The sequence below is a fragment of the Artibeus jamaicensis genome, unplaced genomic scaffold (assembly GCF_021234435.1).
Source record: "Artibeus jamaicensis isolate MK-2021 breed Jamaican fruit bat unplaced genomic scaffold, CSHL_Jam_final contig_1803, whole genome shotgun sequence".
In the NCBI taxonomy this organism is placed as follows: Eukaryota; Metazoa; Chordata; class Mammalia; order Chiroptera; family Phyllostomidae; genus Artibeus; species Artibeus jamaicensis.
Window position 1 is genome coordinate 4,379,004 of NW_026521356.1, and position 14,208 is coordinate 4,393,211.

The 14,208-nt window shown below is 39.2% G+C and overlaps 1 protein-coding gene across 1 annotated transcript in view; it reads right to left on the reverse strand.

Annotated features, from left to right (window-relative positions):
- Window positions 1–14,208, reverse strand: part of TBC1D22B (TBC1 domain family member 22B) — a 90,141-nt gene that overhangs the window by 64,956 nt on the left and 10,977 nt on the right. The window contains exon 2 of the mRNA XM_037146217.2: window positions 11,343–11,399. Coding sequence (XP_037002112.1) covers window positions 11,343–11,399 — 57 coding nt within the window. The remainder of the gene's footprint in view (window positions 1–11,342; window positions 11,400–14,208) is intronic.

The following is a 14,208-nucleotide window of genomic DNA, read 5'->3' on the forward strand; positions in this document are numbered from 1 at the left end:
CAATTCCTCCAACTTTGTTCTTCTTTCTCATGATCACTGTTGGTATGTGGGGCCTTTTGTGGTTCCACATAAATTTTTGAAATATTTGTTCTAGTTCTGTGAAATATGTCATTGGAATCTTGATAGCAATTGCACTGAATCTATAGATTGCTTTGGATAGTATGGACATTTTAATGATGTTAATTATTCCTATCCAAGAAACTGTATGTGCTTCCTCTTATTTTTATCTTTTCAATTTCTTTCTTCGGTGTCTTATAATTTCCCAAATACAGATCCTTTACATCCTTGGTTAGGTTTATTCCTAGGTATTTTATTCTTTTTGAAGCAATTGTGAATGAGATTGTTTTATTAATTTCCCTTTCTGTTAGTTTGTTATTGGCATATAAAAATGCAGCTGAGTTCTGGATATTAATTTTGTATACAGCTACTTTGCTAAATTCATCTATCAGTTGTAGTACTTTCTTGGTGGAATTTTTGGGGTTCTCTACCTACAATATCATGTCATCTACAAATAAAGGCAGTTTTATTTCTTCCTTTCCAATTTGGATACTTTTTATTTCTTCTTCTTGTCTGATTGCTATGGCTAGGATTTCTAGAAGCAAGCACATACAATAGGCTAAAGATAACTTATTCAATAAATAGTGTTGGGGAAACTGGACAGATATGTGAGAAAAATGAAACTAGACCACCTTCTTATCACACACAAGAATACATTAAAAATGGATCAAAAACTTAAATATTTGACCTGAAACCATAAAAATCCTAGAAGAAAACATAGGCAGCAAAATTCTGGGCACTGCTCATAGCAATTTTTTATCAGATATATCTTCCCAGGCAAGGGAAACAAAAGAAAAAAATAAGGAAATGGGACTACTTCAAACTAAAAAGTTTTTGCACAGCAAAGGAAATTGTCAACAAAATAAAAAGAACCCACAGAATGGGAGAACATATTTGTCAATATATCTGAGAAGGGGTTAATATCCAAAATGTATAAAGAACGTACAAAACTCAATGCCAAAAAAACAAACAACCCAATTGAAAATGGGCAAAGGGTCTGAATAGATACTTCTACAAAGAAGACATACAGATGGCTAAGAGACATATGAAAAGATGCTCAACATCATTAATCATCAAAGAAATGCAAATTAAAACCACAATGAGATACCATTTCACACCTGTCAAAATGGCTATCATCAATAAATCAATAAACAACAAGTGCTGACGAGGATGTTGAGAAAGGAGAATCTTTTTGCACTGTTGGTGGGAATGTGGATTGGTGCAGCCACTGTGGAAAGCAATATAGAGATACCTCAAAAAATTAAAAATGGATCTGCCTTGTGATCCAGCCCCACTTTTGGAAATACATCCGAAGGAACCCAAAACACCAATTTGAAAGAACATAAGCACCCCTATGTTCACTGCATCATTACTCACAATCACCAAGATTTAAAAGCGACCCAAATGTCCATCAATAGATGAGTGGAAAAAACAACTATATGACATTTACACAATGGAATACTAGTTATAAAAAAATATATTTTACCTTTTGCAACAATATGGATGGACCTGGAGAACATTATGCTAAGTGAAATAAGCCAGTCAGAGAAAGACAAATACCATATGATTTCACATATATGTGGAATCTAATGAACAAACTGAACTAACAAGGAAAATGGAACAGACTCACAGATGAAAAGCAGATGACAGCCAGTTGTGGTCGGGGGGAGGTGAGCAAAAAGGAAAAAGGCCTCATGGACGTGGACAATAATGTGGTGATTGCTGGCAGGAGGGTGGTATAAGGGAACAAAATGGTAATGGAAAATCACAATACAGTATCACAATACAAAAATACAATAAAGATTAAATTTAAACAATGTATTTAGTAGTAGTACAGAAAATGGCCAAAAAAAAGTGTAGATTTGGGGAACACTAGATTAACTCACTGAAGAAAAAGCCTATTCCCAAGAGCTGTGCAGGCCATCCCTACTTCCCTGAACTTTCCTCTTATTCCAGTCCCAGGGGACTGTGCGGTCAGGACACTTCTAACTCAGTCTTATCTAGCATCCTTCATTCCCCAAACAGGGAAGCAGAGGGTATAGCCTGGTGTAAGTTTATGCCTGGGGACTGGGATACAATGGATAAAAACACTAAAATGCCTGCCTGCTTCCCCCAGGAAGGCAGGGCAACTCCAGAGTGAAAAGGCTCTACCAGAGGAGCTGAAGTTCCCTCATTTCCAAGAGGTGTTTCTTCCTGTGAGTAGAAATGTGTGATCTAATAATCCACCCCATATCCCTAGATGAGTCCAATCCTTATTCTGAAAGATAATTGTCATTAACATTGATAAATGCAGACTGGTAACTCATACAGCTCTTCAGAATGTCCCTATAATTAACACCAAAACAGAAGTGAGGTATCACTGAGGAATTATTTTAAAAAACTAGTTTCACACAGAGTAAAGGAAAATACATCACATGAATACAAGAGAGAACATATAATTACAAGATATAACAGTTCAAATGTGATGAAAACAAGATATTGTTGTCCATCCACTAAATTAGCAAAGATTTAAAGATGTATTCTCTTTGACTGACCCTAGTGTAGTGGGACCAGCTAATATTGCAGGTGGGGGTGTATGTTGTACAACCTTCTGGAAACATATATACCACAAGCCTTAAAATGGTTCATCATCTCGGCACTCTCTCTCCCAGGAGTAAGCCTGCGCTTTTTCATTCCCCTTCTTCTTCCCCCACAGGCAAGGCATCTACTAAACTCTAAGGGTCCCCACAGGACTTGCAACCAGGGGAGCAACTGGCAGTGGTAACTCATCCTCAGCTAATCCCCAAGTCTGTCTCCAAGGCCCCCCTTTCTCCTTCAGTGAGCCAAAGCGTCCCTGCCCAGGGTCTCCTGTTGCTTCTTCTACCCTAAGCCCTTCTGTGTTTCACTGTCCCCACTTTAACAAATGTACTCTCAATCGCCACAAAAAAGGGTTCATCTTACCTGACCATAAGAATATAATCAGAAAGTCAAACAAGCCCTGGCTGGTGTAGCTCAGTGGATTGAGCGCAGGCCTGCGAACCAGACAATCGCGGTTCGATTCCCAGTCAGGGCACATACTGGGGTTGCAGGCAGGTTCCCTGCAGGCCAGTTCCCAGCAGGGGACGCATAAAAGGCAACCATACATTGATGTTTCTCTCCCTCTCTCCTACCCTTCCCCTCTAAAGATAAATAAATAAAATCTTAAAAAAAAAGAAAGTCAAACAAAAATTATCTGAAATAGTTACTGGTGTTATTTATTTTGGCTAAAAATGCAAATAATATAAACATCTAGAAATTGGAAGTGATGGATTAAATTATGGTTCAGCCACCAGATGGAATGTTATATAGTGAAAATCACAGCTTGAGGACAATCTAAAGAAAGTAAAAATTGGAACCCAAATTATGTATTTTAATGGTCTATTTTTTAAAAAGTAAATGCAAAGAAAAGAACAGAAAGAAAATACATCAAAATGTTAACAGTGCTAATCTCTTGGGCTGTGGCATTACAGGCGATATTTAATTTCATTTTTATACTTCTCTGAATTATTCATGTTTTCTAAACTGAGGATATTATTTTTATTATTCAATAGAAAATGTTTTGTTGGCTTTTGTAAATCCCAAAATAAGAATACTTACAAACCTACTGAAAGAATAATTGGAAGTGAAGGGAGTCCAAATAAAAGAAAATAAAACTGAGGCAATGCAGTACAAATATCTGCATGTCGAAAATCCACTTGAGCCAGAAGGCAAATTACTCTTCTGCAGGCCTGCTGGGGTTTCATGTTCTGGACTCATCACTATGACTGCCTCTCCTCTGTAACAGAGGCCCAATGTCCACAACCTGTAGTACACGCAGCAGAAGCTTCACTGTCAAGAACAAATAGGCAGATGTATAAGAAAGACCTATCATCAATAAAATACTGCATAGCAGTACACAGTTATTATTATTGTTTTCCCCTCAGAGGCTAAGCGTAACTCAAGACTGCACATAATGAATCCAATAGCATGATATGGAATACTTTGGATCACAAGGTTTAACTACTGTTTTTTCCTTCTGGTTGATGTTTCCTAAATACCCTCTTGTCTTTTGAGAAGTCTTTAAATAAACCATCAAATGAAGAAGCTGAATTTTAACTCAGGTTGACGAAGTGACTGGATATTGGTGGTCTATCTAACCTTGGGTCCAGCAGATGCACACCCTGGACTGGCTTATAGCTCTCCGCCAAGAGACGAGCCTGCTGAGGGTCGGGCACTAACACACACTGAGCTTCCTCTACAACTCGAAGAGGTAAATTAGCGGAGTGCTGGGAACACGTGTGTTTGCTATATACTTCTTTACACCTTGTATGTGTTTAAAGTATTTCACTATATTTTCTGAAGCAGATGAAGATTCAATATAAGTGAACTAGATTAAGAATTGGAATTTACTCAAATAAAGGCTCTGCAAATAGAAACTGAAGGACATAATCCCACTGAAAGAGGAGGGAAGGCTGTCATTCCCTGTGACAGAAAAACAGGAGAGATTCAAAGCAAATCATTTTGAGGTTACTAGAAATTATTTTAGGAATACCTACCCCACCAAACCCAAAACTCACCTAACCAGTTAAAAAAGTCAGCTGTCTTGAGAAAAGAGGTCTTTGTGGAGGAAGAGGCTGGTATCACCCGGCGCGGTGAGAATCTGAGGACAGAGTGAGAGAGTGCAGGCACCTGCTGCACCACTGAGCGAGAGCAGAAAATCTGGAGACCAGTGACAGTGATGGGAGATCGAGGCTCTGAAGATTTTCCATGTTTATTAATTCTGTTCTCTTCAATGGGGATAATATAAACTCATATGTACATAATGGTTAACACTTACTGGCTACTTACTCGATGCCAGACTGTGCCAATATTTACATGTACCCATATTCTTATTAATGCTAATTCATAACTCTGTGAGTACTATTATTATTATTCCCATTTACAGATGAGGAAACTGGGGCTGACTGAGGTCACAGGCAGGCAGCAAAGTCTGGGCTCAAATCCACCTGACTGCAGAGTCTGCAGGCTCTCTAACCACACTGCCTACAAAAACTGGAGAAGAGGGTTGAGCCCTGGTAGCACCTGCGGCCTGGGAAAAGGAGTCGCCACGCAAACTGAGCACAAACAGCAGAGCTATAACATCTCCAGGTGTACATGGCTGACAGTCCTAACTTTCTGTCTTGTAGGAATTAACTTCCTGTCTTCACAGAATAGGCTGTTCATGTCTGTAGCCAGAATGGGAGTCACATCTAGGGATATGGTCCTTGGGGGAAAAATGTCCGTCTTCCCTTTTAACCCCAGTAGTCCCAGGAAAAAAAAGAAATTCAATCCAAATAATTCTAGCTTGGGGTGCCTCATTTTAACATAGTCCCTACTAAGTTATACCTAACTCAATACAATAATGCCACAGTGTGATTTGAAGTTTAACCAATATTAAACAGAACCATATCAAAGTTACAACCAAACTGGCCTCAGACAGACATCTTTACCATACCTCCTCACAACTCTATGCCAAATTAGTATTTAAAAGGCACTTCAAAGATACTCATTTAAACCTCACAACAACACTGTGACCTGAGTCTTATTATTCCTATTTTATGGATGATGAAACTAAAGCTCCAAGAGGTTAAGTTATTTGTCCAAGATCATGAAGGCAGCAAGTGGTAAAGAAAAAGGGATTCGGAAAATGCAGGTGAAACTAAAAACTCACAAAAACACAATAAATGGCAGATTGAGAGAAACTTAGTTATCTGCTGAATAATAACTTAAATGTTAACACAAACACCTACAGGTATTTTGAAAAGGAATGGTTACAGGTTATACTGGTTAGAAAACAAAAGATCAATCATTCTGTAATTTGACTAATACTACACTGTTTTACTGATACAGCTGTTCACTCAATAGACACATGACACAAATTGGTTTAGAAAAATAACGCCTGACATTGGTAAGGGATGTGAAGCAAGTGGGGAATTTAGTAACAGTCAAATGAATTCAGTCATCACAATAGCTACTACGGCTCTGCGTGAACCAGCCTTGTAACTTGGAATGAGGATGTCTACCCAGAAAACAACAAATTAAGAAGCTTGTCATGCCATCAAGTCGCTAATGGGGCTGCTCTGCAGTAACACTAGTTTTATCTGAGCTATAAAAATTATTGCAGGCAATATTATCACTAATGGTAATCATTTGGCAAATTGAAGTCAATATACACAGATGGGGAACAACTTGCTTGTGCAGTTTAGATGGTTAAAGACCCAATGTAAAGTTTCTGCTGTGATGGGGATTAACAACACAGTAATTAATGATGGTCTAAAGTGGAATGATAATCATGTAGCAGGGAAAGTAATAAAAATGTCCCAACAAAGGTATAAAATAAGGGCAATAAATGTTTTATAGTAACAATCTGGAATTGTACAACGGTCCAGTGAAAACCTAGATGTTGTTCCATGTTGTAGACTGTTACTACCAAATCACTATGTGCATGAAATGGGACACAGTTTATTTAGTGACAAATACAGTCCTTCCAAATTGCAGAGCTAAGTGACTACCTCTATCGAAAGTATGAATGAAATTCTACTGAATAATCAGTGAAAACAGTCATGGTTTTCTATTATTAACAGGTGGGAAAACAAGCGTACATAAAGTTGGTCATGGCAGTTTGGAATATGGTGATATTACAAGACCTGGCTTAAATACAGAGTCAGAGAAAACTGTTGTTGACAGGTGCAGACAAGATGTGGTGACCTTAACCTAAGCATAAAAGGGGACAGTATACCCACAGCCTTATGTATGGGTAGACAGATTTATATGTGAACCAGAGCTTATCAAAGGTCACTATAAAAAATATGCTGGCATGGAGCAACTGCCAATCAACAAACTGGCTGTGAATAAAACTGGCCACAAGGAACTGAATTCTCAACTATGATGCTTAAATTGTAAAGACCATGATGTCAAGGCACTGAGCTGGTTGGTGTTTCTGCAATTCTCTTGGTCTTTCCCTCAGGTTACAAGTCAGTTGCTACAGTTTTCAGCATCTCAATTTCATACTACCACATTGAAAAGAAGGAAATGTGAGGGGAGGCAAAAAACAGGCTTTTTTCACAAAATGATCTCTCTGATCAAAAAAATCTTTCCAAGAATCTTCCCTCAGGAGACTTTCTTATGTCTCACTGGCCTGAATTCATAAGATGAACTCACCATAGGCCAGTCACTGGGATTACCAAGGAATTCTTGTAAAAGGCCTAAACTAATACTCTAAATACACCATCACCAGATTAACAGCTGAGTAAAATTACATTTACTGAGCAAAGAAGAAGCAGGACCAGAAGAAACTGTTGGGTGGGTAATCAACAGTGCTTGCTGTACTAGCCAACTGACTACATAGTCTGTTGGTAAAACCAGGAAATAGAATTCATTCTGCTTAATGGGAACATCGCACAAATCTCACAGGAAAGCATGCTCCCCTTAATAAGAGCTAACACAAGGTACTGAAGTAAGAAACACTAAAGTATGAAACACTAAAGAAAAGCCCACTGCCTAAGTAAATAAAGGGTTATATTCCTCATTGCATAAATGTTTACCCAGTGCCTACTACGTGCCACATACTATTCCAGGTACTAACAGGGTGGAGGCAAACAAAACAAAATCCCTGCCCTCAAAAAGCTTATAGTCTAGTGGTTTCTGACATAAAAGTTGTGCATCTTATAGGAAAGAACAGCAATCGTACTTCCAAAGTAAGACTGTACCTTCTACATAGTGGCCAAATTGCAAAAAGAATGAGCTGGAAGAATTATAGAAAGTTTACCACACATTGAGTAAAGTTATTTTTAAAATACTAAAATACTGGTAATGCATATTGGATGTACCACTTTTCTAGGTACTTGAAATACTTCCATGTAAACGTCTTTACCTCCACACTGACTGTGAAGGAAGGGTGGATATTATTACACAGACCCCAGAAGGATGAGAACCTAGGTTTCCTGCACTTCTCAACACATTCTGCCTTCATTACAAACTATAGTTCATAGAAATAAGTCTCTAAGATTAAGTATACCCAAAGATAGAGGCCAAAGTTCTTAGAAAATCTGAGATGAGGACCCATCTCCTCACTATGGCTGAGTGATGGTCCATTAGAGAGTTGTGATAAAGTGGTAATTAGGGGTATAGATTTAGTTAGGGTCTCTGTTGTGCTTGAAAATAATTTATTGGGATTTTACTGGAGGAATAGCCTCCAGAGAACCTTTTCATTCTGTTGTATGGCTGGATTTCCTTGAGTGTATCAAAGAGGAAGAGGATCTGAAGAAAGCCAGCCTTACAGTTATATTCTATTTGCCCTAATTCTCAGAGTACAAGTGGAGAAGAGGTGGCAGACCTACCTACACTCAAGAGCAATAAGTCCCAGAAACCAGATCTCTTGCTCAAAGGAGTTCCTCGATCATCCAATTTCACAAAATATTTAATCAATAAAGACCTTTTCACCAGAACGGAGAATCCAACACCAAATCCTACATATATCTGCTTCCAGTGTAGAAAAAAAAAATCTTTGGAGTTAATTTCCCACTTAGTAACAGACTGTTTAGAGCTAAGACTGATTACTCCAAAAGAGAGAAGAGAAGGTAGAAAAGGTTAAAGTGGAAACTGTCATTCCAACAAAGTAGGGGAGGGCTTGGGGGTGATGGAAGTACCCATATGAAAGGAAAAACAAACTTCTGGTCAAGATGGCAGCACAGGTAAACATGGCTCACCTCCTTACACAACCACATTGAAATTGCAACTAAATTATAGAACAACCATCACTCAGAACCATCAGAAATCAAATTGAATGGAAATCTAACAACTATGGATTAAAGAAACCACATCCATCCAGACCGGTAGGAGGGGCAGAGATGCAGAACAGGCTGGTCCCACATTGGCATGTGGTAGATAAAAATTCAGGAGGGATATCTCGGGACTGAGGAGTCCCAGCCCTCCAGGCCCCCAAAGCCCAGGGTTCCAGTGCCCGGAAGATAAATCCCCAAAACTTCTGGCTACAAAAACCAGTGGAGACTAAGTCAGTGGAAGAAACTCCTGGAGTCCCAAGCAGTTCCTCTTATAGAACCCACACATGGATTAGCTTATACTCACTCCCTCTGAGCTCCAGCACTGGAGTAGCAGCTCGAAAGGCACCAGTGGCATATAGGGAGGGACTGAAGTGTCTGGTATCAAAGCAAGACCTGGGGAACAGCTTTCACCCACAAAGAAAGGTAGGCAGGGCCCTTTTCTGAACCCTCCCTTGACAAGCCACACAGCCAGCAAGTGGCATATCTGAGACTCCATCAAACTGGCCAACACCATTTGCCCCACCCTGGAGATCCCCTGAGACTCTGTACCACCCAACTTACAGGACCACCCAAGCTGTTAATGAAGACTTTTCCACCTGAATTGCTGATGTTGGCTCATGCTTCACAACTTCCTGAATCCTCTCAAACAAGCAACGGCTAGCCTCAGTGAGCCTCCAGCCCAGATACCTCTTACTAAGTGGCTCCACGCCAGGCACTAGCAGCAGCCAGCCTTGATTCACAGCTTGGCTTTGCCTGGGAATCTCCAAGGCCAGCACAAGTAGTAGCCATCTCAGATTGCTTTAGAGCCCAGGTAGGGTGGCTCTGGGCAAAACATACATGGGGGCTAAAACTAGCTTTCCCCACGTGAGAAACCCCAGAGCTTGCACACACAGTGGACAGCTGCAGACCACGTTGGAGCACTACCACCCTGCCCTTGCACAACTGACCCTCCATGGAGGGTGGTGATTCGTTGTAAGTGGTCAAGCCAGTCCTTGCAGCTGACTGGCCTGGCTAAATCCCTCCCATCAACCTGCCAACAGCAACCAAAGCTCAAATACAAGAGAACGGTGTACTAAGCCCACACAATGGGTGCATCTTGAATACACCCGGCTTGGGTGATAGGGGAGGCTGTGCCACTGGTCCCTACAGGACACCTACTACACTAGGCCACACTCCCAAGACAGGGAGCCATAGCAGCTCTACCTAATACATAGAAACAAACACAAGGAGGCTGCCAAAATGAGAAAAGAAAAATACAGCCCAAATGAAACAACAGATGAAAACATCAGAAAAAAAAAAACAAAGAAAAGGGAGATAAGCAATGCGTTAGATGCAGAGTTCAAAACACTAGTTATAAGGATACTCAAGGAACTTAGTGAAGACTTCTACAACATAAAGAGTATCCAGTCAGAAATGAAGAATACACTAATTAAAATAAAGACAATTTGCAGGGAAACAACAGTAGAGTGGATGAATAGAGTGGAGAAACAAATCAATGATTTGGGACATAAGGAAGAATAAAACGATCAATCCGAACAATAAGAAAAAAAATGAGGATAGGCTAAGGAGCCTCTGGGACAACTTCAAGCATTCCAACATCTGCCTCATAGGGATGTCAGAAGGAGAAGAAAAAGAGCAAAAAATTGGAAAACTATTTGAAAAAATAATGAAAGAAAACCTCCCTAATATGGTGAAGGAAATAGACATTCAAGTACAGGATACACAGAGAGTCCCAAACAAGATGGATGCAAAGAGGCCCACTCCAAGACATATTAAGATGTCAAAGATTAAAGATAAAGAGACTCTTAAAAGCAGCAAGAGAAAAGAAGTTACTTATCCATACGGGAGTTCCAATAAGACTGTCAGCTGATTCCTCAAAGAAACTTTGCAGGGAATATTCAAAGTTATGAAAAGCAGGGACCTACAGCCAAGATTGCTCTACCCAGAAAAGCTATCATTTAGAATCAAAGGGCAGATAAAGAGCTTCCTAGACAAGAAAACACTAAAGGAGTTCATCCTCATCAAAACATTATTATATGAAATATTAAAGGAACTTATATAAGAAAGAGATAAAAACTATGAACTATAAAATGGCAATAAATACATCTCCTTCAACAATTAAATCTAAAAAACAAACTAAGCAAACAAGAACAAAGACAGAATCGTGGATACAGAGAGGCTTTTGATGATTCCCAGATGGAAGAGGGGAGGAGGAAAATGGGTGAAGAGGTGAAGAGGTTAAGAAGTATGAATAGGTAGTTACAGAATAGCCATGGGGATGCAAGTACAACATAGAGGATGGAGCAGCCAAAGAATTTATACATGAGCAATGAACAATGGCGTGGGATTGCCTGAGGAAGTGAGGAGTGCTAGGTGGAGGGGGCAAAGGGGGAAAAATTAGGACAACCGTAATAACATAATTAATAAAATACAACTTTGAAAAAGAAAAAAAACAACTTGACCTACTTTTTGGTGAGCCGAGGGTCCAGAGGAGGGTGCTGTGCTCCATACACAGGCTGGATGCTAAAAGCAAGAGAAAAGGAAGAAGTAAATTATCAGGACACTGAATATGTTTGATAAGTACTATCTACATCACAAAATTGGAAGGGACTTTGGGAAACAGATCACCTCCAAGATCAACTATACCCAATTCAGCCCCAAAAGACAGCAGAAAAAAAAGTCTGAAAATGTTCACCTTCCTTGGTGAGGTTTCAGGGCCTTACATATCTGATGTCACAAAGTCCTATCTGTAAAAAAGGTAGCATGTAAAGATAACAGGCTGTAGCACTGAAAAGCAGAGCTCACATGTCAGTTCAGGCATCCACTACCTCTATAAACTTGCACCAAATTACCTGACCACTTTGAACTGGTTTCCTCATCTGTAAAACAGAAGTACAACATACCTACCCCAATGGATCACTTGGGCTCAAAGACAATGGAACAACACTACCTATCAAGGAAAGGCCACCCGAGGAACTCTCACACATTGCAGGTGGGGATATAATGTAACGCAACCCATTTCAAAAAAAGTTTGGCCATATCTAGGAAACACAAAATGTATATACCCTAAGACCTAGCATTTTCACTCCCAAATATACATATATGTGTACCAGGAGACATATAAAACTATTCATAGCATTTTGGCTCCTTTTAGCCCCAAACCAGAGATAATCCAAGAGTCCATCAACAAAGAAATAAACTGTAATATGTTCATATAATAAAACACTACACAGCAATTTAAATATAAGTGGAGCTGCACGTAACAATGTGAATCTTAGAAATGTGACGTCAAGCAAAAAAGCAGCGAAGAATAAAAAAGTAAACACTGTATGATTTCTATTTATATACACCTCAAAAACTGGCAGGGGGTACAAACTGGATGAAAAAAGGTAGAGAGATTATCCAAAGAACATAGATGCATAGCTCATGGACATGGACAACAGTGCGGGGGGCAGAGGGCAGGGAGGGCAGGGTCTGGGTGGAAGTGGGCAAAGTGGGGGTGGGGGGATGGGGGACATCTGTAATAGTGTCAACAACAACAAAAAAACCTTTAAAAACTGGCAAAATTGATTTCTCTTATTTAAGGATGCATCCATAGTGGTAACACCATAAAGAAAGCAGAGTGACTGACATGAAAGAATGTGGTCATCTCTGGGGAAGGAGGGAGGTATGATGAAGAACGCACACAAGGAGACTTGTGGGGGGCTCACTTCTGGGGTGTTCATGTTGTGATTATTCATCAAGTTATCATACCACACAACTGTTTCATGTACTTTTCTGTAATAGTTCACACACACCAAGAATAATTATATATCAAGCCAAACTGCTGTTTAAGTACAAAGGTGATAAAAAAACATATTTCTACATCTAAAAACTCAGGGAATATGGTTACTGAAGGAAAACTTTAATAAGTGTAGAAACTATGGCAAAGAACTAGTGGAGAGCACTTAATTAATTTAACTGTAAGACAGATCTTAAATTTGAGGTTTTATGGGTGCAGAAGAGAATGTAACAAAAAACAGATGATCCAATTAAAAAATGGACAGAGGGCCTGAACAGGCACTGTTTGCTCCAAAGAGGACATACAGATGGCCAAGGGACATATGAAAAGGTGCTCAATATCACTAATCATCAGAGAAATGAAAATTAAAACCACATGAGATATCAACTCATACCTGTCAGAATGCTTATCATCAATAAATAACAAATGTTGGCAAGGATGTGGAAAAAAGGGAACCCTCGTGCACTGTCAGTGGGAATGCAGACTGATGCAACCACTGTGGAAAGCAGTATGGAGATCCCTCAAAATGGAACTGCCTTTTGAACCAGTGAGTCCACTTCTGGGTACATATTTGAAGAAACCCAAAATACTAATTTAAAAAGATTTATGTGCACTGCAGCATTATTTACAATAGCCAAGATATGCAAGCAACCCAAGTGCCCATCAATAGACAAATGGGTAAAAAAGTTGTGGTACATATATATATGTATATTGGAATATTACTTGACCATAAAAATGAATGAAATCTTACCAATTGCAATGGAAGCAGGGATGGACCTAGTCCTAGAGGGTATTATGCTCAGTGGAATAGGTCAGAGAGAGAAACACAAATACCATATGATTCCACTCACATGCAGAATCTAAACAACAAAATTAATGAACTAACAAGACAGAAAAGGCACATAGACACAGAAAATAAAGCGATGGTTGCCAGAGGGGTGGGGGTTGGAGGACTGGGTGAAAAAGGTGAAGGGATTAAGAAAGTATAAATTGGGCCCTGGCTGGTATAGCTCAATGGATTGAGCGCGGGCCTGTGAACCACAGTATTGCAGTTTGATTCCCAGTCAGGGCACAGCCTGGGTTGCAGGCCAGTTCCCAGCAGGGGACACATGAGAGGCAACCATATACTGATATTTCTCTCCCTCTCTCTTTCTCTTCCCCTCTAAAGATAAATAAATAAAATCTTTTAAAAATTTAAGAAAAAATAAAATATTTAAAAAAAGAAGTATAAATTGGTAGTTACAGAATAGTCATGAAAACGTAAAATACAGCATAGGGATATAGTCAATAATGTTTTAGTAACTAAGTATGGTGCAAAGTGGGTACTTGAAATATCAGGGGGATCACTTTATAAATTATATGATTATCTAACCACTATGCCATACACCTCGAACTAATATAAAATAATATTAAATGCCAACAGTAATTGAAAAATAAAATTTAAAAAGATATATTGCAATTATATACCAAAAAGAAAAAGAAAAAATGTAAAAATAATGTATTTGGCAAATTACATAAGTACTTATATTGATTTCCTCATCTTTTACTGAC